Genomic DNA, 26,332 nt, shown 5'->3' with positions numbered 1-26,332 from the left:
AAACACATCCCCTCTCCCCTAAGTCAACAGGCCCGGTCCTACTGTTAGGCAGAGTGAGGCAGATGGGGAGGGAGGAATGACTGACACATGGTGCACTGAGAAGAGGCGGGTTCACACAAACAATCTTTTAAAAGGGGCAGGGTTAATTATAAATAACTATAAATCTGCTGTTTTTCATTCCACGTATGAATCTCCTCCTGTGAAACAGCTCAAAGTGATTCAACGATTTAGAAACCTCCCACTGATAATGTTTTTAATGCAAATTTCAGGTTCTGACTGGTCTAAAAAATAAATAAATCTTCACTATGACAACTTGTTCAAACAGAAAAGGTCTTGTGTTCTCTGCATGCCACGCAGAAAATTTTACAATTTAAAGTGATTTTAAAAACACTTTGAAGAAACATCTCTGGGCAGGTAAGAGAGGCAGGTGAAGGTCACCTGATCTCCAACAGCTAAATTTAGCATCAAACAATAACAGTTTTCGGTTTGAAAAAAGGAACTGTTGTAGCAACAGATCTCTAAGCGCCGCTTGACTCCTTGTGAGAAAAGCAGTTGAAATTCATGGCTGGTTCCTCAGGTGCTCTGATTTGGCTGCAGAAGGTGCGACTCAGCGTTGAGAAGTCACAGGTAGGACAGGTGGACTGGACTGTCTGCATCTGGGATCTGAGAGGGTCTAGCAATCCCACAGACTGAAATGCAGGTTTCCTGACTTTGCAACAGGGTTGTTTTCAGTGGCTGCTAACTATCATCATCATCACCAATAATAAATAATGATAATAGATGTGGTTTTGTCTGAAATTTAGCCACCGAAGCTGTTGTATAAAGGTAATTTCCCCTCTTGCATGTAAAGAGGGTGTTAAATACACTGGAGCAGGGCCAAGGGAAGAAGCTGGCAACCCAGACTGCTCCTGAATCTGCTTGCCTCCCAAACACCCTCATGCCAATCAGGCAGAAGTCCAACTGGCAAAGCTATATCTAGAGAGAGATAGAGATAGAGATAGAGATAGAGATAGAGATAGAGATAGAGATAGAGATAGAGAGAGAGAGAGAGAGAGAGAGAGAGAGAGAGATGTTGTTGTTTAGTCGTGTCCGCCTCTTCGTGACCCCCTGGACCAGAGCACGCCAGGCACTCCTGTCTTCCACTGCCTCCTGCAGTTTGGTCAAACTCATGCTGGTAGCTTCCAGAACACTGTCCCACCATCTCGTCCTCTGTCATCCCCTTCTCCTTGTGCCCTCCATCTTTCCCAACATCAGGGTCTTTTCCAGGGAGTCTTCTCTTCTCATGAAATGGCCAAAGTATTGGAGCCTCAGCTTCAGGATCTGTTCTTCCAGTGAGCACTCAGGGCTGATTTCCTTCAGAATGGAGAGGTTTGATCTTCTTGCAGTCCATGGGACTCTCAAGAGTCTCCTCCAGCACCATAATTCAAAAGCATCAATTCTTTGGCAATCAGCCTTCTTTATGGTCCAGCTCTCACTTCCATACATCACTACTGGGAAAACCATAGCTTTAACTATACTATAACCACCTTGTTGGCAAGGTGATGTCTCTGCTTTTTAAGATGCTGTCTAGGTATGTCATAGAGATCTGAAAATGCTGTTTGACTCTTTCCCCCTTTATCAGGAATGGGAAGATTTCATTCTGACGCTGTCTGACGCTGTCCAGCAACAGATGGTTGAGAGCCACATCAATGCCTTGCAGGACCTCTCAGAGGCAGCGAAAGGTTTTATCCTGGAGAAAGCAGTCAGTGCCATCCAAGGAGGTGAGAGTTTAGGAACCAGGCCTGATAAACAGTTCACTTCTACTGGATTTGCCGTGGGGAGGGAGGGGCTTAAGAAATGCCACACATGCAAGTGAAACCAGAGTTCTCTGATATCTGCTCAGCTTCTCCCAAGAGCAAGCTATTCAGACTAAGCAGCCAGTCCTAAGGGAGAACCAGTGTAGGGCCTCCAAGATCCCTATTAGCTGCTCAGGTCACCTGGTCCTCTTGGGCTGGAGGGCTGGCTATAGTTTCCCTTCCCTGCCACAATCAGCAGGAGACGCTATGGAGCAGCAAAGCTCTCAAGAGAGACCTGCGTTCAAATCCTCACTTGGTCACGAAGCACACTGGGGAAACTTGAGTTGTCAATTTCAATTTCTCTTCGTTTCTGTTCTCTTTGCCAAATTTCCTTGTCAATTTCCAATTTTTTTAGAAATCTCTTTTTAGCGCACATCTCTCCTAATAAACACATTTTTGTATGAACTTTTGCCGAATATATATATATATTTTGCAAGCAATACCCCCCCAGTATAATGCATCTTGATATGACATTTCCACTAATATATGCATTTTTTTATGCGTGTCCTGCTAATAATATGCATTCTGTGCACATTTGTTTGGTTGGAGGCCAACACTGAAAATTTGGATAAGTGTGAATTTTGAAAGATGGCTGCTTTCGTTTCCTATACTATTTCCAGAAGGTGCAAATCAGGTGTGTTAGAACCAAAATGTCAACCAAACCAAATTTCTTCCCTGTCCCTCCACTATGCCCCTCCTTGAAAAGGGGAGTTAAGAAAATGTTGTGAAATAATCCACTCGTTCTCTGATATTCTTTCAGGTGATGCTTATAACGCCCTGATGTCGCAGGTTAGCGGCTGCTTAGAGGAACAGATTTATTGCCAGATCGCCCAGGAGATTCAGGATGGAGACCGGCGGGTGAAAAATAAGCCAGCCCTGCTGCTGAATCACCTCAAGGATGGAGTGGTACGTAGCTTTGCTGCTTTGTATTCTCAGTTGGGGCAGTGTGGGGCTGACACCCACTAGGGCTGGTAGGGTGGAAGGTGTGGAGCCCAACAGTAGGTGGCGCCAGAGCCAATGACAGGCGAGCAAACTAATTCCCGTTTTGTCCCCATCCTCCTTCTTCCTGCTGACTTCTGCAAGGCGCAACAGTGAGACTAAGGAGGAAGAGGAAAAGGACAGGCAGAGTCAGCCTCTGGACTGATGGAAGCAAGAGGACAGGGCAAGTGAGGTTGGCAAGGAAGTGCCCCTAAAGGACCCATCAGTCAGATCATTGGTCCATCTAGCTCAGTATTACCTACACTGACTGGCAGCAGCTCTCCAGTGTTTCAGACGAGCCTTTCCCAGCCCTACCTGGCCAGGGATTGAACCTGGAGCCTTCTGCGTGCAAAACATTTGCTCTAACCAACTATGCTACGATATCCGGTGGTTCAGCTATTGTAGAAAAAGGAGCCTTAATTCAGCCACGTTCAATGAGCCAACTCCTTCCTTTCAGATGACCTTGCTAGAGGAACGGCCAGAGCTGCGAGGGAGGCTTTGTTCTCTTTTTAACCAGCCCTTACCTGCCGATCTGCGTCATCTCACCTGGAAGCTTTACCTCTCTAACACGAAGGGTATGACACGTATCAGTTCTCTAAAACAGGCAGGCAAACACCGAAGGCAAGACCTCCAGATGGCTTGGGCCATCACCAGTTTGTTTTACTCAGTTTTCCCTTCTGTGAAATGGGTTGCTTTCTTCTGCTTTTGGAGGTGCAAACAGTGGTTTGTTATTTGTTATTAAAACCCACCGTCTGCCTGGTAAACAATATTTGGACAACTTACTTGGCCTTTGTGGTTAGCAAAGGTCTGGCAATAACATTGCTTCTGTTTGCATATCTGATAAATGGGAACCATTCCTGGTCAGAATGATGGCTTTTACTTTGGCCTCTGACACCCCTCCTGTCTTGTGTTAGATGCTCAGAAAGAGCCAGGTCCCAAACTTTCCCCTTGCCATCCCATCAGAGATGGATCTTTGAGGTCTTTCCAATGGGAGGTGATCTCTAAGTGGGAAGCAGAAAGCAGCACAGCAGTGTGGCCCTTATCTATTGACATCTAGTGACAGGTGGGCCAGAGCAGGATTTGGGTTCAGTGACTAACTGGCAATATCAGAAACAACATCGAAATTGCTTTGCCAAAACCCGGTAAGCTTATCACATCCCCACCGTAAATATATAATAATAAATAATAATAATTTTTTATTTATACCCTGCCCTCCCTGGTTCAGAAAACTGGGCTCAGGGTGGCTAACAACAAATTTTAAACACTTTATTGATGCAACAAAAACAGCATAAAATACAGTATAAAACGTGAATAACAATACATTCAGAATTCAAAAGTCAATTTAGGGGGGAAATCCATCCAATAAACATTAGATGATCACCAGGGCTAGCTGGCTAAATTAGTCCTATTTGGGCCAGCGTGGAGACCAGGGGAGAATTAGCTGTGGGATCCCAGAGCGGGTAATCTTCATAAAAAGGGGAGAGGGAGGGAAGAAGAGGAATAAAAGATAAGGCTAAGTTCAAATTGAAAGCCAGGCGGAATAGCTCTGTCTTACAGGCCCTGCAGAAGGAAGTTAAATCCTGCAGGGCCCTGGTCTCATGGGACAGAGCGTTCCACCAGGTCGGAGCCATCACTGAGAAGGTCCTGGCCCTGCTGGAGGATAGTCTGACTTCCTTAGGGCCTGGGACCTCTAAACTATGATTATTCATGGACCTTAAGGTCCTCTGCGGGGCAGACCAGGAGAGGCCGTCCCATAAATATGAGGGCCCTAAGCCACAAATATATGAGGGCATACAGCACCATACCGTCACAATTGCATCTATTTATTTGGTGGTCAGTTTAGCGAAAATGGAAATGAAATGAAATGCACCAACCGTTGGCTTTCTTCTGTTCCTTTTCTCATTCCCAGCAAGGTTAGGGTATCTCTCCCAATTGGCAGCAAACAGAGCCACTTCCCGGAAGGACAGAGAGATCTCTCTGAGGTGTCGAGCCCTGCTGGATTCTGAGCCGACGTTCCAGTCCTTAAAAAACCACAAGGGTAAGAAGAAACCACCACAGGAGTCACACCAGGGCAAGGTCCATCCATGAGGCAGGGTGAGGCAGCCGCTTCGGGCGGCTGAAGCCCAAGAGGCAGTGCCCTATGGACACTCCTGCCCACCCTGCTGCCACTGGCAGAGAAGCGGCAGTGGCTTCCAGGAAGGTTTTGTGAGATTACGCCAATATCTTGCAGAATCTCACCAGAACTTGCCATCGCTTTGTGGGTACCGCCACACAAGCCAGGTATGGTGGGCTTCAGCAGCGGGGTGGCGAAATAGGACGGGCCTCTCCTAAGTCACACAAAAGTAGTAAGGAAGACTGGAGATGGAATGGGGGGAGGCAGACTCAATTCAGTTTGCATTTAAATGTGAATTTACTAGATTTGCACCTCTGAAGCTGGAACTTCTCTGAATTTTACAATGCAAATGAGTAATGTGTATAAAGATGCATATAGTGGGGTGAAGTGTGCATATGTTGTTGTTGTTGTTGCGTCGTTTAGTCGTGTCCGACTCTTCGTGACCCCCTGGATCAGAGCACGCCAGGCACTCCTATCTTCCACTGCCTCCCGCAGTTTGGTCAAACTCATGCTGGTAGCTTTGAGAACACTGTCCCACCATCTTGTCCTCTGTTGTCCCCTTCTCCTTGTGCCCTCCATCTTTCCCAACATCAGGGTCTTTTCCAGGGGGTCTTCTCTTCTCATGAGGTGGCCAAAGTCTTGGAGCCTCAGCTTCAGGATCTGTCCTTCCAGTGAGCACTCAGGGCTGACTTCCTTCAGAATGGATCGGTTTGATCTTCTTGCAGTCCATGGGACTCTCCTCCATGAGTCTCCTCCAACACCACTGCCTTGCTGTGGCAAAGGGGCTTGAATAACTCAGAGAAGCTATGAGCTATGCCATGCAGGGCACCCAAGATGGACAGGTCATAGTGGAGACTTTTGACCAAATGTGATCCACCTGAAGCAGGAACTGGCAAGCCACTCCAGTATCCCTGCCAAGAAAACTCCATGGACAAAGACAACAGACATATAAAAGTGTATGAATAACAGACATATAAAAGTGTATAAATGCATATAAATTGGCAAAAAATACTATGCAAAGCCACATTGTATTAAGGGAACTTAGTTTGGAAGAAGAAAAAGGTGTGTGTTAGGAAATGTTTAAGAGAAATTCACTCTACAACACTGGGTAATTTTAATGAGGGTTTAAAACAACTAACTAACTGTAGGAATAACAGAGACGACAGGAGGTTGGATGCAGGTGAGCTGTGCAGAACCATGCTGGCAAGTGTGCTCCAAGCAAGCTGCCGGCTAGCTCTGCCGAGGCTCCTTTTATTAGCAGAAGTCAACAATTGGAAACAGTCGTGAAACCACCCTGAACTTAACGTATTTCCATCTAAGCACATTTTCAGCATTAGCAATTACACGTGTCAGAAGGTGTTTCCCTCAAAGTCCCCCCTCCCAATATTTGATTACGTCTGCATCCCTGGTCATGCTCCAGCCAAGCTATATGTCTAATAAACAAATTGTGAGAGGACGAAAGGTTAGGGGGGAAACCCTGTTTTCTAGCCAAGAAGGTCGGGGAAAGCAGGTGTAACGCTCCTGGACCTACTGTTGCACATCTGGTGTGAGGCTTGCCATCGCAAAGCGGAGCATTACCTTCACAACTAACTAGCTGATGTCGCAATGTGGAGAACTGAACCTAAGATTGGAAGAACGAGGAACTGACAGTGACTTATTTAGCCCAGAAGAATATAAATGAGTCCTTCTGGATCAGACCAGTGTCCCATGTATCCTGTTCTCACAGTGGCCATGGAGATGCCTGTTTTTGAGAAAAGCAAGTGTTCCTTCCCACATGCCTAAGTTGGGATGAAAGGAGGAAGCCAGTAGAGACCACAAACAAGACCATGTGGCATCAGTCCAAAGCCCCCGAGACAGAAAGGGTGGTCTATTTCTTTGCTTTCCCTGGCATTTCCAGTTAGCAGAAGCAACCTCTCAGTGTGGCTTCATATATCCATTAGACGCAGATATATATGGGGATCCGTTGCAAGCGTCTAGTCCTCACGGATGTGGAAGACTGTCCAAGTCCAACTTCACATGAGCATGAGTGTGTCTGTGTGTGTTGTTGTCACAACCAGGGAAAAAAAGAATGTGGTGATGGAGAGATTCAAGGGTTGGGCTTTCTTTCCAGGTTGCATTTCAGGGTCAGTGCTGAGAAGTGGTTCAATAAGAACAGCCAGCTGAATCTGACCAATGGCCTACCTAGTCCAGCATCCTGTTCTGACAGTGGCCAGCCAGATTCCCTAAAGAGAAACCCTCAAGCAAGTCCCAAGCACAAGCCCTCTCTCTCTCGTCCCCTGTGGTTTTCAGCTACTGCTATTCAGAAGTATCACTGCCTCCGATTGTGGAGGCTAACCATAGCCACCGTGGCAAATAGCCTTTGCCTCCATGAATTTGCCTAGCCTTCTTAAAACTATCTAGGTTGATGGTCATGCTGTGGCAGTGAGTTCCATATGTTAACTATGCACTGCTTTTCCAAAAACCTCTCCTTAGTTGCCACACAGTGCCTGCGGAATGTGCTTTCTTATTACCACAAGCTTCAGGGCACCTCCACACCTCTGCGAGACCAAGATTATTTCCTGCCCGTGCCTCTCTTGCAAGTTATTCTGGATTTGGGTTCTTCCACCAGCTCTGTGGAGTCTGTTTCTGCCCTCCTGGTTGAAGAATTTATGTCTCTCAAGAAGCTCCATCCTCAACTTGTTAGACTCTCCGTCTCCGTCCAGGTATCTCCACCTCTCCACCCATTCATATAGGGTTATAAAGAAAGGTTAAGAGACCCCTGACCATTAGGTCCAGTCGTGGCCGACTCTGGGGTTGAGGCGCTCATCTCGCTTTATTGGCCGAGGGAGCCGGCGTACAGCTTCCGGGTCATGTGGCCAGCATGACTAAGCCGCTTCTGGCGAACCGGAGCAGCACACAGAAACGGCGTCTACCCTCCCGCCGGAGTGGTACCTATTTATCTACTTGCACTTTGAGGTGCTTTTGAACTGCTAGGTTGGCAGGAGCAGGGACCGAGCAACGGGAGCTCACCCCGTCATGGGGATTCGAACCCCCGACCTTCTGATCGGCAAGCCCTAGGCTCTGTAGTTTAACCCACAGTGCCACCCGCGTCCCTTATATAGGGTTTTAGGACACCACAATTCCTGCTGAGCCGTGCATAGGATTCCAGTGGCCTTGGCCATCAACCAAGGTCTCCCCCTCCCCACAAACATCTGGAGGGCAGCAGATTAGGAAGCCTGTTCTATTAAATTAAATTTCATTTAGAACAGCTAATCCAGAATTCAAATGGCACCACTAGACTTTAAATAAGACTCTTTTGATTTACTATTTGTAGCAAATTTCTGTCTAGGATGCTTCCCGGGTCAGCATAGTGGAAGAAGTTGCCTCTCTGCTGAAGCAGAGAGACAGAGATCTGGCAAGGTTCCTGGAGAGCGTTTATGCACAGCCAGGTAAGTCTGCTTTGGGGTGCCACCTCAGTAATCCTGTCACTATAGGGGCATTTCTCTTCCTAAACTTTGGGTGCATGGCCCCTGCGCAAGGTACTCCATTTCGTCCTCAGCAGCTACTGAGCATGTTGACTGGCAAGTCCTGGAGTCCTCACCTTCTTAGCGTTCCCCCTCTATTTTTGCTTTTCATCTGCAAATTTTGGGGTTTCCCTGAGCTGGCTTACTCTTCCCTCTTGAGTGTGGATGGTGGTTTCTTGGATGCCTAAGTAACATCACTCACCTTTGAGCGCTGAAAATAAAAGGACCACCAATTCTGTATAAGCAAGCTTAACGTCTCTTGGCCAATTTACCCTAAACAAAGATTTGGGATTAGAGGGGAAAGTCCTACTTTCATGATGATCCTGCTGATGTGAATGCCTTCAGATCCAACTTCTATAGAAGAGATGGGCTACAATTCACACAGATCTCTGGGAAGAGAGATTGATGGCTAAACCACTCTGGGAATTGTAGCTCTGGGTGTGGAATACGAGTTTCCTAGCAACTCTCATCACCCTTGACAAGCTACAGTTCCCAGCGTCATTTGGGGGAAGCCATGACAATTGAAAGTAGTAGAAAAAAGACAGTCACGGAACTGAGATATTGCACAAAACAAATGAAATACCATGAAAATCCCTGAAAAGAGAAGTAATCGACTAGAAATATTATCTTATGAAAATAAACTAAATAATAAAAATCAAAAAGTTTAAGGGAAAAAATGAGAAAAACCTAAAACTGAACAAAGCCTTAATCAAAAACTTCAGGGGGGGAATTAGAAAAACCTAAAATTGAACAAAGCCTTAACGGGATGCCGGCTACAAACCTCATTTCACTGAACTATTCAGTTTCCTCAGAAGGAAATAGAAAAATCATAAACCTTAAATGACCAAAATTGAAAAAAAATTCATAAGGCAACCGATTTCAGATGGTTTGATTAAGCCTTTTTGATTAAGGCTTTGTTCAATTTTAGGTTTTTCTAAATTTTTCCCTTAAACTTTTTGATTTTTATTATTTAGTTTATTTCCACAAGATAATATTTCTAGTCGATTACTTCTCGTTTCAGGGATTTTCACGGTATTTCATTTGTTTTGTGCAATGACAATTGAAAGTGGCACCACCAAACTTGGATTTGATATTGAGAATTGTTCCGTCAGTTGCTTTGAGAGCCTCTTGGGACTACAAAGCGGGATGTAAGTGCTGTAAATAAATAATCATCATCATATACTTGTAGAATCCCACATCTTTGCTGTTTTCCAGAGGAAGACTCCAGAGACGCCTTACTCAAGGGGCTGAGCCGCATGATCCAGCCGGCTATTGACACTCTGCTTGCTGGTAAGATTCACTTCTTGGCATACAAAAAAAAAAAAAAAAAGATCCAAAAAAAAAAAAATAGAACCTAGAGCTGAGACTGGGAATTGGGAGATTCAGGACCGCCAAAAAGGTGTACCACTTCACACGTCCCATTCTTAAACTTGTTGTTTAATCGTCCAGTCATGTCCCACTCTTCATGACCCCATGGACCAGAGCATGCCAGGCACCCCTGTCTTCCACTGCCTCCCGCAGGTTGGTCAAACTCATGCTGGTAGCTTCGAGAACACTATCCCTTCTCCTTGTGCCCTCCATCTTTCCCAACATCAGGGTCTTTTCCAGGGAGTCTTCTCTTCTCATGAGGTGGCCAAAGTCTTGGAGCCTCAGCTTCAGGATCTGTCCTTCCAGTGAGCACTCAGGGCTGATTTCCTTCAGAATGGAGAGATTTGATCTTCTTGCAGTCCATGGGACTCTCAAGAGTCTCCTCCAGCACTATAATTCAAAAGCATCCATTTGTCGGCGATCAGCCTTCTTTGTGGTCCAGCTCTCACTTCCATACATCACTACTGGGAAAACCATAGCTTTAACTATACGGACCTTTGTTGGCAAGGTGATGTCTCTGCTTTTTGAGATGCTGTCTAGGTTTGTCATCGCTTTTCTCCCAAGAAGCAGGCGTCTTTTAATTTCGTGACTGCTGTCACCATCTGCGGTGATCATGGAGCCCAAGAAAGTAAAATCTCTCACTGCCTCCATTTCTTCCTCTTCTATTTGCCAGGAGGTGATGGCCTGCAAAGCATAGTGATGGCTACCAGGACTAGGCAGTTCATGGAACAGGATAAGGCTGTCAATAGCTACTGTACTAGTCACAAGGCTGTGTGTTTCCTCCTCAATCAAAAGCGGTCATGCTTCTGAATACCAGTTTCTGGAAACTCCAGGAAGCAGAGTTGCTCTTGTCTTGGGGCCCTGATTGGAGATTTCCTACTGGGGCATCTTCTTGTACATTGTGAGAACAGGATGGGCTGGTCCAGCAGAGTTCTTCTTTTGTATTTTGATTCTCTCGTTCCTCACCACAGCAAAACCCCTCATAGTGCACCTGCATGAGAGAGAGAGAGAGAGAGAGAGAGAGAGACAGACGTAGGAAGCTACTGCCAGGCAATCTAGCTCAGTAATGTCTGCACTGACTGGCAGCAGCTCTCCAGGGGTGCAGAAGGAAGGCATTCTCAGTCCTACCTTGAGATGCCAGGGGTTGAATTTGGGACCTTCCACATGTTGGCTATTTCGCAGATTCGTTGGGCTGCAGAAGGCATGCTGGGGAGACCACACATTTAAGAAACGCAAAAGAAACTTTTGCTTGGTTTAATAACAAAAACAAAAACTCCTTTTACACTAAATTACATTATATCAATAAGTGTAACCCATCCACCAGGGTACAGTGGTACCTCAGGTTAAGTACTTAATTCTTAACCTGAAACTGTTCTTAACCTGAAGCACCACTTTAGCTAATGGGGCCTCCTGCTGCCGCCGCACCACCGGAGCACGATTTCTGTTCTCATCCTGAAGCAAAGTTCTTAACCCGAGGTAGTATTTCTGGGTTAGCGGAGTCTGTAACCTGAAGCGTATGTAACCCGAGGTACCACTGTACTGAGAGAGCTACATGCTGCTCTTTATATACTATACCCAACAGCTTAATTAACATAACTTCACAGCACCTGCTATACTGCTAGTAAAACTAGGTCATGTTATTTGCTCTGGCCCTTAAAGACATACACATCTTGTGAAACAATGATGAAACCTAAAATTTAAAGAAACCATTCAACACTGCATACAAGGTAGACGCTCCACCACGAGCCACAGACCTTCCAAAGTGTTCGTTATGCCTCAGGGAAGCTAGTGAGATGCTCTTCATCTTTTGCTTTGCTTGCAGGCTACTTAAGCATGGATACTCTGTTGTACATCTGGGACCAGATTATCCTGGGACTGGAGCGGCCGTCATACAACTGTCTCCCTGTGTTCACCACCATTTTTGTCCTCCTGCTCCGTGGCCGGCTACTCACGTGTCAATCCGTATGTGCAGCCTGATTAAATATTATAATAATAATAATAATAATAATAATAATAATAATAATAATATAATATAATAATAATAATAATAATAATAATAATAATAATAATAATAATATAATAATAATAATTTTATTTATATCCCGCCCTCCCCAGCCAAAGCCAGGCTCAGGGCGGCTAACAACAATAAAATAATGCAACATTCTAAAAACATTTCATTATAAAAATTAATTAAAATCAAATTGATGGCAACCATTAAGCAAAAATTCTGTGCAGATTGCCAAAGGAGGGAGTCAGGCTATGCCCTGACCAAAGGCCTGGTGGAACAACTCTGTCTTGCAGGCCCTGCGGAAAGATGTCAAGTCCCGCAGGGCCCTAGTCTCTTGTGACAGACCGTTCCACCAGATTGGAGCCGCAGCCGAGAAAGCCCTGGCTCTAGTTGAGGCCAGCCTAACCTCTCTGTGGCCTGGGACCTTCAGGATGTTTTTATTTGAAGACCGTAATGCCACAGCTGTTTTACAAAGCATTGTTAAAGTTGTCCAGCAGAACCCCTGATGGGGACCTTGTGCAGAAGTGAATTCTCTCCTCCGCAAGAACTGAGTTTCAAAGCTTTGCTGCAGAACAGGTTTAATAAGATAAACGTTACAAAATAACCCAGCAATGGGGTTCAGTCCTTCATGCTGTTCAGTAAACTGTCCTCTCTCTGGTCCCAGGGGGAGATCCTAAGCTTGCTCATCACTGCAGAACTTCTCTGCAACTGCTGCTACTAGCCGTCACCAACGAGCACACACTGGCTTCTCAAGTTTCCAATTCCAATATAAGGTAGTTTAGCTCATTGAAATGGAAAGATGCCAGCCTTCTCTGACGCTTTTGCCAGAGTGAAACTTCTTGGCCACTGTAAACTTCCCTTTACAGCATTTTAAATACAATGCATTTAAACACCACATTTTATGTACATTAAGCGTGTAACTTCAACAAGTATTGCATTAAATGCTGGAATAATATAGAATTGGTATGGACAAGAATCAGGGGCGAATGGGGATACATCCTAAGATTATGGAATGTTGTTCTAGTGGAGATCTGTCCATCTGTATGTGGGGGAAAGCTGTAGCTCAGGGGAAGAGTAATTGCCTTCATGCAGAAGACCCCAGTTCAATCCCTGATATCTCCAGGTATAGCTGGGAACAACTCTTGTTTGGAACCACAAATGCCTTTTTGGGGAGAACATTCTACAAGCAGGGAGCCACCGCTGAAAAGGTCCTGTTCTCGTGTCACCACCCTCCAAAAATTCTAACATTCCTATGACTTTTCTTACTTCGCCATGTACAATCATACCTTGGTTTTCGAACAGCCTAGTTCTCAGATGTTTTGGCACCCTAACAATCAAAACCCAGAAGTGACTGTTCCAGTTTTCAAACATTCTTTTGAAAGCTGAATGTCCGACGGGGTTTCCGCAGCCAATCAGAAGCCGTGCTTTGGTTTTCGAACACTTTGGAAGTTGAATGGACTTGTGGAATGGATTCCATTCGACTTCCAAGGTATGATTGTATTATCTGTTGTTTAGAATATTTCTTCTAAACTCTGCCATGGATTGAAATTTTGGCTTTTGTGTGGCTTTGTTTTTACAATTGTTTTAACGGCTGCTGCTTTTTTGGGGGGGGGCAGGGAGCAAAAGCTCTTTTGTTTCTAAAAGGATGTTTGTTGGCTCTACCTTTGAGGACCTTGGGTGCCCCACCAGCCACCATTGAGAATTTTACCCACCCACCTTCCCTGCCTTTTACTGCAGCCAGTGGAATTGGAAGCAACACTGAAAACCTGGGGACCGTCTCTGCTTGTGCAAGAGTTCCAAGACATGATGGGGAAACACTTCTTTGAAGATTTGTACAGCCAGTTGCTTGGAGGAAACAAGGAACCCGCCCCGATCCATGACCCTACCCAAAGTAAGGCCTTGATGGGCGTCTTCTGCTCAGGCTCACTCCTTCCTCTCAGCCTCAAAGCATTTACCTGTCAATCAATCAATTTATTATTTTTATTTATTCAGTTTGTATACCGCCCTTGATCTGAGAATCACAGGGCAGTTTGCAACATAAAAATAGAAAACGAGAACACAAAATACATAAGAAAGAAAGAAAGAAAGAAAGAAAGAAAGAAAGAAAGAAAGAAAGAAACCAATAACAGTCAATAGAAGAAAAATAAATATCAATCAATAAGTATATTGTGCTAGCCAAAGGCCAAGACAATTACCCATATTTTTCGCTCTATAAGACGCACCAGACCACAAGACGCACCTAGTTTTTGGAGGAGGAAAACAAGAAAAAAAATATTCTGAATCTCAGAAGCCAGAACAGCAAGAGGGATTGCTGCGCAGTGAAAGCAGCAATCCCTCTTGCTGTTCTGGCTTCTGGGATAGCTGTGCAGCCTGCATTCACACACACATTTCCCCTTACTTTTTAGGAGGGAAAAAGTGAGTCTTATAGAGCAAAAAATACGGTACATTACAAATACCAAAATACAAACACAGCAGTAATACAGCAAACGTTAATGATATAGGAGAGAAAAATCAGATGTGCCATTAGCTGACTTGAGATTAAAAGTCTGAGTTCCCAAAACAATTTATAGCAATATGATCTAATTTTCGCTTCCTAATCTTTTTTTGCAGCCAGCCTGAACAAATACATTTCCCCCACCTTTGTCCCCCAGCAGGTGTAAGGCAACAAATTGCAAAGCAAGATTTTTAAAATACAAAACAATTAAGTTTTTTTTTATTAAAAAAGCAGCCAAATAAGAGCCATAATAAAAAGTATGCAAAGCAGCCAAGAGAGCAGACCTAAAGGCTTGGACTGGAGCAGAAGGCACCCCTTTGCATCATCCAGAATGATCCCCCAAGCCTATCACAGTATTTTACATACTGCCTATTATGTTCTGTCTCCCAGCAGAGCCAAAGTTAAAAATATAAAACTGCAGTAAAATGGTAATTGTTCCATCATAGCAGTAAGCCACCGAAGCAGTATACAAGGTAAGAAGGAAAAATTGAAAGCACACATGCTCTCTAAAAAAAAATAAAACCATCTCAGCAACTATTGTTTGCAAAACTGCTTGGAAATATCATTTGCAATGAAGGAGTATACAGGTTTTGTTAATACATAAATCAAATTCTCTCTTCCCCCCACCCCAAGCTCCAATCAAGCCATTTCTGCAGACACACAATTACCAGTAATATTTCATAAAATGACTGGGTCACTCCAGGGAAAGTGCTTTTAAACTAAAATGCCTTTGGCAGGGGCCAAAACATCACAACTCTCTAATATGGGCTACGAATCCCTGCGACGGGGTGAGCTCCCATTGCTCGGTCCCTGCTCCTGCCCACCTAGCTGTTCGAAAGCACGTCAAAGTGCAAGTAGATAAATAGGTACAGCTCCGGCGGGAAGGTAAACGGCGTTTCCATGCGCTGCTCTGGTTCGCCAGAAGCGGCTTAGTCATGCTGGCCACATGACCCGGAAGCTGTACGCCGGCTCCCTCGGCCAGTAAAGCGAGATGAGTGCCGCAACCCCAGAGTCAGCCACAACTGGACTTAATGATCAGGGGTCCCCTTTACCCTTACTGATTCCAGAGGGCTGGCGCTGCAACACTAACAAGTTTGGTTTCTAGGACCTGCACTTGTGGGAGGCATGCATTATTCTCAGCAATGCCCAATCTCTTGAGGTGTGCAGCTGCCGGAATGGGGTAAAGGGGGCGAGATGTGTAAAATTCATCTGATAATCATCTCGAGGACACCTGGCATGAAACTCTAGTGGTGGGGCGGGGGAGAAGAGAGCTTCAAGAGTGCACAGGTACATTTTCAAAACATGCTGGAATTTTATCAGCTTTTGTGCCTGTCATCCCATGTGTCATTCAAAGGTATGGGGCAGGATAGCCGATTAACATTCTTAATTTCTCTTTCCCTCCCACTTTGAGCTTTTCCTCCGTGGCGCTACAGAAATTTCCAAGCTGCACCACCTCCAAGGACAAGGCCAGAAGACAGGAGGCAAACAAGGTAAAACAAGGCAACTAAAAAAGCCAATGCAATTCTGGGCTGCATCAATAGGAGTATAGCATCTAGATCAAGGGAAGTAATAGTGTCACTGTATTCTGCTCTGGTCAGACCTCACCTGGAGTACTGTGTCCAGTTCTGGGCACCACAATTCAAGAAGGACACTGACAAACTGGAACGTGTCCAGAGGAGGGCAACCAAAATGGTCAAAGGCCTGGAAACGATGCCTTATGAGGAACGGCTAAGGGAGCTGGGCATGTTTAGCCTGGAGAAGAGGAGGTTAAGGGGTGATATGATAGCCATGTTCAAATATATAAAAGGATGTCACATAGAGGAGGGAGAAAGGTTGTTTTCTGCTGCTCCAGAGAAGCGGACACGGAGCAATGGATCCAAACTACAAGAAAGAAGATTCCACCTAAACATTAGGAAGAACTTCCTGACAGTAAGAGCTGTTTGACAGTGGAATTTGCTGCCAAGGAGTGTGGTGGAGTCTCCTACTTTGGAGGTCTTTAAGCAGAGGCTTGACAACCATATGTCAGGAGTGCTCTGATGGTGTTTCCTGCTTGGCAGGGGGTTGGACTCGATGGCCCTTGTGGTCTCTTCCAACTCTACGATTCTATGATTCTAAGGTGCTTAAGGGGCGTCCTCTTGCTCCATGGCCCCATGAAAGGCACAAGGGAAGGGGGTGCGGCTCAGTATCCTCAGCACCTCCAGGTGGGGCTGGAACGGTCCCCTGCCAGAACCCCTGGAGAGCTGCTGCCAGTCAGTGTAGACAATACTGAGCTAAATTGACCAAGGGTCTGGCTCTGTTCCTATTTAAATCAGCCCACGGTTCAGAACCATGAGGACTGGGATCTTGTCGTTTTGCCTCACTGTAGAGCTGACCAGCCCTGGCAAGGACCCAGAACGTACCTAGTGCTTTTTAATCCTTTTTTTGCCAATAATAATAATAATAATTTTTTATACCCCACCCATCTGGCTGGGTTTCCCCAGCCACTCTGGGCGTCTTCCAACAGAATATTAAAATACAATAGTCTATTAAACATTAAAAGCTTCCCTAAACAGTGCTGCCTTCAGATGTCTTCTAAAAGTCTGGTAGTTGTTGTTCTCTTTGACATCTGGTGGGAGGGCGTTCCACAGGGCGGGTGCCACCACAAAAAAGGCCCTCTGCCTGGTTCCCTGTAACCTCACTTCTCACAGGTAGGGAACCACCAGAAGGCCCTTGGCGCTGGACCTCAGTGTCCGGGCAGAACGATGGGGGTGGAGATGCTCCTTCAGGTCTACTGGACCGAGGCCGTTTAGGGCTTTAAAGGTCAGCACCAGCACTTTGAGTTGTGCTCGGAAACGTATGAATGCGCGCTCGTGTCATTCTGGTCCTCTCCCACTCCTTCGGAGCATGGGAGGCATTTCTGAGGCTCGCCTGAGGGCACGGAAAGACGGGGAGGGAGAATGCATACAGCAAACAGGGCACGTCCTGATTTTCAGAGAGGAGCGCCAGTTGCTGGAAGAGCAACGCCTTGAGAGGGCACAGCAGGAACAGAGACTTCAAAGGTTCAGAGCGGAAGAGCAGAAGAGGTAAGAATTTTCCTGTCAGCAGCATTTGCAGCTACCCACATTCTCAGCTAATAAGAGTCCCCAGCATGGCATCAGTCGGCACCCAAAATACTCTTGCCCCATTCTTATTTTTGTATTGAGGGGTTGCTTTTTTAATTATGGGGGGGGGGCATTCCTTGGTTGAGATGTTGCCTGTTGTTGCTTTGTGGGATGGACTATGTTTCTATCCATGTTTAATTTGTATGAAAATGCATATAAGTGCTTAGGGAGGTGTGGCAGGGAGCTCAGAGCACCCCAGTTTTTCACTTCTGTGAAATGGGTATCTTGTGGTGTTTCTTAGATTTCCAAATGTGCCAGAAAAATTGAGCCGGGAGGCGAGGTAGTACTCTGCTAAGACTTTGCTCCCAGCTGTTTTAACCATTCCACCGAGTACCCTTCAGAATAAGGGTCGGGAGAAACTGGGCACCCATATCTGATTTAATTTCCTGGGAGTTTCTCTGCAACATTTTTTTTAAATGGACTTGCAGGCAACAAGAGATGAGATTCCTGCAGCTTTTAGAGGAGAATAAGAGAAAATTTGAAATGCAGAAGGTCCATTTGGAAGATCAGCTGTCCCAGGTATTTTCTTCCGACCATGGAATAAAGATTAAGAGAAAGACAATCAATTTATGTAGACAGTTGGGGGTGTCCTGGAGAAAGGAGGTGTGCCAACCCCACTGGCTTAACCATGGACACCCCGGGTGGGCCACTCTGTTCATTACTCTCTCTTGTCCTCTCAGTTCCCCATCTGTAAATTGGGTCTATTAAGGGCACAGCCTCACATAATGAAACATGAATCTGCATAAAAAAACATAATTGCATTGTGCAGATTAAGCTGAGCTGTACCACTTGAGATTTCATAGCTGCACTCACTAGCATAGCTGGGTGGGGGTGTGATAAAAAATTTAAGGTCTTATATATATAATAAATGTTCATAAATGTACCAACCAAGCACAAACATAGATATGCGGACCACATGTCTGGAGCAGCACAGGAATAACGACCTGAAAATCATTTTGACTCCCAAACTGACCAAATGTTTTCTCTGCAAGGAGGGAGGGGGTGAGGGAACCTTCCCATTGTCTCAGCAATTGGGAAATCACCATCTCAAAGGAATGGGCAGACTACCAGGAAAGGCAATCAGATAAGGCATTATCAGATAACCTGGCAGACAGGAAAAGCAACAACATTCAAATTTCTGTTGTAGACCGCCTTTTCGGTGATGTAGGTATGATGTTTGTGTGGGGGGTGGTCTTTGGTTACACCCCTTCTGTGATGTGTGTATGATGTATGGATTGGTGGTCTTGAGCTCCAGGGCAGGGAATTTAAAATGTCTATCTTAGGGCAGGCACACCTTTGTTCTGGGTCCTCCTCCATCCTCCTGCGTGTGACGGGAAAACCCTGTTGCAACAGTTTTAATAAAGATCAGGCTTACTAGCTGCTTTGCTTCTCAATATTCTCTGGTTGGCCTCTGTTATTTTCTCCTACCGATATGGAGCCCACTTAAGGACTCTATACGGGCTCTTGGATACCCCATAAGGGGAAAAGGGAAGATTTTGTTTACAACAGGTGCACTGGGCAGCCACTTACCGCAGGGTGTGTGCTGCAGCGCACCCGAGCCCCGTGTCTCTCCTGGGAGTGTCGCAGTGGCTCAGGCACCTGCAGGGACCTGGGCTTGCGCCTGCTTGCCGCCTCCTCTTCAGCTGGAGGGTGGTTGAGGGGGAGGCAGGTGAGCTGAGCAGACTTCATGCAGGCTATGTCTCCTTGCAGTGCGCCCTGCCCTGGCTCACCTCACTCCAGGCATCCGAGCGGCTAGCTATGCCACTGGCTGCACTTGAGAGGGAGAGACAAGAAGGCCTAGAGTCTGGGGAGCTGGAGGTCTGTACTACTTTGCCCTGCATTTGGATGTTGAAGAATGAGGAGAGCTAGGGACACTTGGACTACAGGCAGAATAGGACTGTACCACTAGACTGCTAGACTGGTGACTGGGAGCGGCCGCCGAGACCATATAACACCAGTCTTGAAAGACCTACACTGGCTCCCAGTATGTTTCCAAGCACAATTCAAAGTGTTGGTGCTGACCTTGAAAGCCCTATACGGCCTGAGTCCAGTATACCTGAAGAAGCGTCTCCACACCCATCGTTCAGCCCAGACACTGAGGTCCAGCGCCGAGGGCCTTCTGGCAGTTCCCTCATTGTGAGAAATGAAGCTACAGGGAACCAGGCAGAGGGCCTTCTCGGTGGTGGCGCCCGCCCTGTGGAACGCCCTCCCATCAGATGTCAAAGAGAACAACTACCAGACTTTTAGAAGACATCTGAAGACAGCCCAGTTTAGGGAAGCTTTTAATGTTTAATAGGTTATTGTATTTTAATATTCTGTTGGAAGCTGCCCAGAGTGGCTGGGAAACCCAGCCAGATGGGCAGGGTATTAATAATAATAATAATAATAATAATAATAATAATAATAATAATAACCACTTTAGCCTGCATTTGGGCACTCAGGAGGCAGGAAAGTGAAGTAGAGTCAGTGTATGACAGTACCAATTCAGCCTCCATTCAAGCACTCAGGAGGTATGAAATCTCTCTCTCCCCACCTCCAAAGTTTTAACAACTACAATTTGGCACCTTTCAGGAGAGACAGGTCCACTACGAAATGCAAATGAAAGCAGAGGAGCAGATAAGCAGGCTGGAGGCTGAAATGCAGAGACTTGCTGTGGACAGGAAAATGGTAATATTTTATTTTTAAAAATGAAGTTTTGTTTCAATGAGCTCACCCACTGCTAACTACTAATGCCCAGGGAACCTGTAGATGGAAGCAAGGCAGTCCACTGTGATGGAGATGGTTTGCCCAATAGCCTGGAGCTGGGTGTTTCTATACTGGAAAACATGCATCTGTTTTGACAATCTTGCTCACTGTCCCTGCCATGGCAAATGATCAAGCCAGGCTCTGGCTAGCAAGCCTGTCTATGTTCCGGCATCCTAGACTTCAGCATTTTGGATTTCTGCATTTTAACTCCCGTGCCTTGGGTCTTAAAACAAACTTGGGTGCCCCAGGGAGATCCTGTCGCTTACGCAGATTTTACTACTGTCCTTCCGTATTTTTCTTGCAGCCTTCACCTGACACCTATTCCGCTGGAAGGTAAGGTTCTGTCCAGGCATGCAAAGGTACACCCCACAACTTAGAAACATAAAGTCAGAATGTGCCCACAGTGATCCCAAAGGGAGGGGGCTGCATAATTCTGTTGACTGGCAACAGGCCTGCCTCCCTTGCATCTGAAAATTGGTGCCTCCCCTTCACAAATGGGCAAAGGGATTTGTAAAAAGACTTACTGAGCACCTGATTCCCTGCTTTGCAGTCTCCTCGCCCCTGCACCTTCCCTGCAGTCCCAGACGCCATCTCAGACTTCCCTGCCTCATTCCTGCCTGTCAGACACAGGTTAGTGAAAAGCATTTGCGGGTATTAATCAGGTATTATTGAGATTTGCTATTTGATTCCAACACTCTCCCTAATTGCCTGTGATGAACAGGAATCACTTCCAGCCAAGCAGGCAGGGAAGCTTATTGAACTGACAGATAATTGGATGTGTGCTTTAGATGCTAATGTGCCACAAATGAACAGCATAGGCCTGCGAAAGCAAAGAGGCCTAGCAATTTTTTGTTCTTGTTGACCAGCATATAAACATTTGCAAATCTGAGACTAAAATAACTCTGGATACAGGCAACCTACTGGGCAAAAAAGCAGGGTGTAAGGTTAAATAGAGTAATCATTATCTCATAATTTGGCTTTTGCTTTTCAACCTTTCACAGTTGCTTCACATCAGAAACACAAAACCGCCGATGGAGACACCATTGCCTTCAAACTGCTGAAGCACATGATGGAGGCAGCCAGCTCAAGTAAGCAGACGTTGTCTGTAAAGCAAATGCTGGCATCTGTGGAACTCACTGCCACTGGATGTCGCTAATACAGTGGTACCTCGGGTTAAGAACTTAATTCGTTCTGGAGGTCCGTTCTTAACCTGAAACTGTTCTTAACCTGAGGTACCACTTTAGCTAATGGGGCCTCCCGCTGCCACTGCCCCGCGATTTCTGTTCTCATCCTGAAGCAAAGTTCTTAACCTGAGGTACTATTTCTGGGTTAGCGGAGTCTGTAACCCGAAGCGTCTGTAACCCGAGGTACCGCTGTACAATGTATTTTTAAAATGAGCTCCTTCCCTCCCTCTCCCTCTCTTTCTCAAATAAAAACAGAAGTCAGGCTGAAAAGGATAAAAAAGTAACAGCCAGTAGCCAAAGTCAGGCTGAAAAGGATAAAAAAGTAACAGCCAGTAGCCAAAGCTGACTGAGACAGAACACGCAGCTGTGTGTAAACTTACTTTAAGTTAATGCAACTAAAATTGAACATTATCAAGTGACATATTCCCTGGGGGGGAAATGTGCCTAGGAGCAGGGACACACTTACCGGTTTATAAAATAACAAACAACACAATGCAGATTGTTTTTCACCCTTTCTTGTTTTCCTAAAACTTTATTCAGGGTCAAGTTTAAAGACTTTGGGGACGGAGGCACTGGAGGCTGATCCACTGGGGCAAAAGGGGAACTGCCCCACCAACCTGTTGCCCCGCCTCCCTGCCTTCTTACAACCAGTCCAGGGGGTTGCCTTGCCTGCCTCCTCCTTAGTCTCAGTACTGTCCAATGTAGAACTGAGCAGGGAGGAAAACAGGGACAAAACTAGAATTAGTTGGCTCTGCCTGTCACTAGCGCTCGCTCTGTCTGCTTTGAGTCTCCTGACCCTCCTCCCACCAGCTCCCTTCATTCTCTTTACCCAGAAATGTCTTAAGGCAGTGTTTCCCAACCTTTTTTGGGCAAAGGCACACTTGTTTGATGAAAAAAATCTCGAGGCACACCACCATTACAGCCCCGTGACGTCAGCGCGCAGCGTCACGCCGGGAGGGACACACAAAAGTGCAAGTTTCAATTTTTTCCCCTCCCCCTTGCCGGGGAACCTCCAAACTTTGGGGGTGGGGGGGAGGAGGCAGCAAAGCGAGGGACTGAGGGACTCCTCCAACGACAAGGGTTGGGGAAGAAGAGAAAGGGCTATTCCGCTCCAGTCACGGGAGGGGAATATGTACTGGCCCAACTGGTGTGCGGTCTTTGGAAAGCGGGGTGCGGGAAGGAAGCCTAGGCTCGGGGTCCACCGACCTCGGCGGAGAAAGGCAACAACCGAAGCCTCCCGACGGTTTCGGGGGAGACGTTCAGAGCTTCCCTGGGAGTTTCTCAGCCTGCCTTTCGGAGGAAGAGGCGGAGGGGGCCTGGGGATGGCGGTGGCCTCAGCCTCGCCCTCCCTCCGTCCCTCTACCTTTGTAGTGGACGCACAGGTTGTTCTGCGAGAGGCCGATGTAGCTGAATTTGTCCTTCAGGCTCCAGGAGCGCGGCAGCGGCGTCTCCTGCTCGTCCACGGCCGGGTAGAGCCGCTTGAGGCGCCGCTTGAGCTCCTTCTCCTGCTCGTTCAGGGCTGGGTCGCCGCCGTGAGGGAAGGGCGCCAGGGCGCTGCTGCTGCTGCCGCCGCCGCTCCCGGCAGGCATGGGCCCAGCTGAGGCGGCGGCGGCTGTTGTGGTGGTGGCGGCGATAGCGGGCGGAGGAGGGGGCGGTGGCGGGGCCGAGGTGGCCGCCGGCGGCGGGGGAGGCGGCGGCGGGTGGAGGAGGAGGGCGGCCGAGGCCGGTGAGGGAGTAGGGTTGCCCGGGGCTTGAGGAGCCGTCGCCGGGAGTTGCTGCAGCTGTTGTTGCTGCTGCTGCCCGGACATGCCGGCCTCCTCCTCGTCCGCTGTCTCGCGCTCCTCCCTTTTGCGCGTGCTGCCCCGCCGCCGCCCCATTGGCCGGGTCCTGTCAGCTGATCCTGTGTTATTTCCTGTGTGTGTGTGTGTGAGGGGAGAATGGAGAGAGAAACCTCGGCACCACCACCGCGGAGCCGCCCCCGGCTCGACGCGGATCCTCGCCGCCGCCGCCCCGCCTCTTGCCACCCGACTCGCCCGCCTCCCTCCCACGGCACACCAGGCAACGTCCCGCGGCACACTAGTGTGCCGCGGAACACCGGTTGGGAAACACTGTCTTAAGGGACCCTGTGGCGCTTCATGGAAGATAAGCGACACCTTCTGGTCAGAGATGCAACTATTTCGGTACAATACTCCTTGGTGGAAGACTTGGAGATTCTTTGAGGGTTTATGCTTTGCAGAAGTGGATCCAAACTATTATCATTTTCCATCCCACTAATGTGTCTGAGGGCTGCCTGAAATCCTACTGAGGTAGCATCTATCTGCCAGAAAGTTTCCAGTTTGTAATCTCCATGATCCAGGGTCACCACCCAAACCTGCTGCTCTCGTATTGCCTAAGCCAGGGGTTAGCATACTTTTCAGCGGGGGGCCAGTCCACTGTCCCTCAGACTTTGTGGGGGGGCTGGACTATATTTGGGGGGTGGGTGAAAAAATTCCTATGCCCCACAAATAACCCAGAGATGCATTTTAAATAAAAGCACGCATTCTACTCATGTAAAAGCATCAGGCAGGGCCTACAGATAACCCAGAGAGGCATTTTAAATAAAAGGGCACATTCTACTCATGTAAAAACACGCTGATTCCCAGACCGTCCACAGGCTAGATTTAGAAGGCTATCGGGACGGATCTGGCCCCCGGGCCTTAGTTTGCCTACCCATGGCCTAAGCCATCCAACATTTCACCTGGTGGCTGCGAGTTCCGTTTCATTTTGCGTGGTGTGTGTGTGTGTAGATCCTTCTCTCATCCACCAATGCCCAAGGTAACCCTTTTAGAAAGGGTCAGGAAAAACCTCCATGGAGAACTGGGCTGTCATTGGCTTCTTAGCTGTGATAGCTAAATCAGACCTCTGTGTTGAGAGGTACCCGTATCTCCTAATGGCAGATTTTAGGGAGAATCATAGGGGGCGGCCCTTGCTGTCATGCCCCAGTTGTAAGGTCTGGGTGGCATCTGGATGGAGATAGTGTGCTAGATTTGAGCTGCACCTCACCCACCAAGACTATCCCTGTATTCCATCTGAAATTGGAATGAGAAGCTGGACCTTACTAGTTACATTGCGCAGCCTGAGCCACAAACTAGTTAAGTGAGGGTGTTGTAGATTTAAACAGGTTGCAACCTAGGTTTCTGCTACCCAGAAAGTAATTGTGTTTCTTTAGTTGTTAATGGTTCGAGCACTGAGGAAAGGGAGCGCTTGGATACCGCCACAAGGGAGCATATTCGGGACTACAATGAAGATGAGAAGAATGCAAAGGTATTTTGAAACATTCCCTCATTGCCTGCCTTTTATATTTTTATGGTATGCTCCAGCAACAGAAAGGAACAGAGCCCTGCTGGACCAGGCCGATAGCTCATCCAGTCCAGCGTCCTGTGGCCAAGTAGCCTGAGAACAAGGCCTTAACAGTAACTCTCCACATTTGTTATTCCCTAGCAACTGGCAGAGGCATTCTGCGTCCGACAGGATACAGTAGATGGAACACAGCCATCGAAGCTAGTAGCCGTTGGAAGCCTTAAACCTCCACAGATTTATTCCATCTTCCCAATGCATTATTAGGAGGGCCAAGATGGAAAAATTATTCCAGGATTTGTCATTTTTATAGGGATAAAAAGCATGACATACTAGGGGCTGCCACCCCGCTTGCTAACCCCACATACCCCTTTGCCCTTTCCCCACACTGGACCAAACCTCCCTCCCTCTACACTTCACCCCTGCCCCAAGTTCCACCCATTCTTAAAGGTGGGAGGCATTTCACAGCACCTCCCTCCCTCCATTAAACAGCTCGCCTGGGCTGGGCATGGCAGCTGGCCATTCCAGTACCTTATGTAACAATACATTGTGTATATAAAACTTTTTTATATATTAGGGACATGACATGAACCGGCTTCCCAGCCTGCCTTTACTAATCCAACTCCCCCTACTTTGCCCCACTGACCAGGTACCCAGGCCTAACTAACTCCTTCCCACAGCCTTCTTTCCCTAAGGCCAGGTGTGGGGAATGCTTTTCAATGACACACACCGGACAGGCAGAAAGTTGAGGACTGCAAAGCATTATGGATTGTTGTTGTTGTTTAGTCGTGTCCGACTCTTCGTGACCCCCTGGACCAGAGCACGCCACGCATTATGGTTACAAGATAAAAGCTGCTGTGAAGGCCACATAAAGCTTCCAGGCTTGTGGTGCCACACCTCTGCTTTTCACATTCTATACAAGCCACATAAGCACTTGCAACAAACAGCAACTGCTGCCACATTTCTGTTTCTTGTTGCCTCCATAGATTGAGATGTTTGGTTATGAAATCAGTGAAGATGAAATAAACAACATCCCAGAAGCCAGAAGGAAAGACGTGAGAAAGAAACTAGAGCAGGCACTCCGACGAGGGGCAGAAGCCCGTTACATGGCAGCCAGAGGAAGGGGTTTACCAGCATTTATTACCCACATGGATGTGTTGTGATTGGTGTGCCCTTGTTACACAAGCAGAGCCTTTGGAATCCATAAACCTGGTTAATAATCTGCTACTGAGCATTGCTTTTATCAAGTGCATTGTGCTACAGGTACACCTCCCACTGAGCAAGTATTAGCCTCTTTGGCTACTGAAGGAAATGTCCTCAAAGTCACCTAGGGCACCAATGGAGAACCTAATTAGGCCAAGCCGTGTGCACACACCTGATGATCTGATGGCATGCGAGACATCAAAGGTGGGACAAGGAGTTTGCAGACACCACTCTGCCTTTGCTGTGTAATAGAAAAGGCAAGCAGGTCACCTGACATAATTGTGAATCCTCCTGGGCCTCAATTGGACACTGCAGAGAACCATTGAAGTAGACAGCCTTTATTTATAGAGCTGTGGGTACGTATTAAGTTACATTTGGCATAAGGCAGAGCTTGTGGTGTCCTAGTGATGTAGACTACAGTAGAT

The 26,332-nt window shown here is 47.0% G+C and overlaps 1 protein-coding gene and 1 long non-coding RNA gene across 6 annotated transcripts; both read left to right on the top strand.

Moving 5' to 3' along the window:
- Window positions 1-515: 515 nt before the first annotated feature.
- Window positions 516-25,929, top strand: LOC309520228 (uncharacterized protein). Of its 5 annotated transcripts, none has more exons than XM_082201792.1 (19): window positions 517-627; window positions 1,622-1,760; window positions 2,596-2,741; window positions 3,271-3,388; window positions 4,723-4,851; window positions 7,399-7,628; window positions 8,255-8,354; window positions 9,645-9,719; window positions 11,620-11,759; window positions 13,543-13,696; window positions 15,711-15,780; window positions 17,272-17,361; window positions 17,868-17,958; window positions 20,011-20,106; window positions 20,489-20,517; window positions 20,735-20,814; window positions 21,186-21,272; window positions 24,577-24,671; window positions 25,691-25,929. In XM_082201792.1, the coding sequence occupies exons 1-19, from the start codon at window positions 562-564 to the stop codon at window positions 25,865-25,867; spliced, it is 2,112 nt and encodes a 703-aa protein (XP_082057918.1). In that variant the 5' UTR covers window positions 517-561; the 3' UTR covers window positions 25,868-25,929. The 5 variants fall into 5 exon arrangements, 4 of the variants coding, with proteins under 4 accessions (XP_082057918.1, XP_082057917.1, XP_082057920.1 ...); XM_082201791.1 differs by having other exon boundaries at window positions 15,711-15,789; XR_014214195.1 differs by lacking the exon at window positions 20,735-20,814 and having other exon boundaries at window positions 516-627; window positions 15,711-15,789; window positions 25,691-25,728.
- LOC309520354 lies at window positions 21,279-21,861 on the top strand. Its single transcript, XR_014214229.1, has 2 exons — window positions 21,279-21,648; window positions 21,692-21,861. It is a non-coding gene; the product is annotated as an uncharacterized lncRNA (long non-coding RNA).
- Window positions 25,930-26,332: the final 403 nt, after the last annotated feature.

Source organism: Podarcis vaucheri (assembly GCF_965113315.1).
Source record: "Podarcis vaucheri genome assembly, chromosome: 15".
In the NCBI taxonomy this organism is placed as follows: Eukaryota; Metazoa; Chordata; class Lepidosauria; order Squamata; family Lacertidae; genus Podarcis; species Podarcis vaucheri.
The sequence above is the reverse complement of the archived record's forward strand: the minus strand, read 5'-3'. Positions and strand labels throughout refer to the sequence as shown.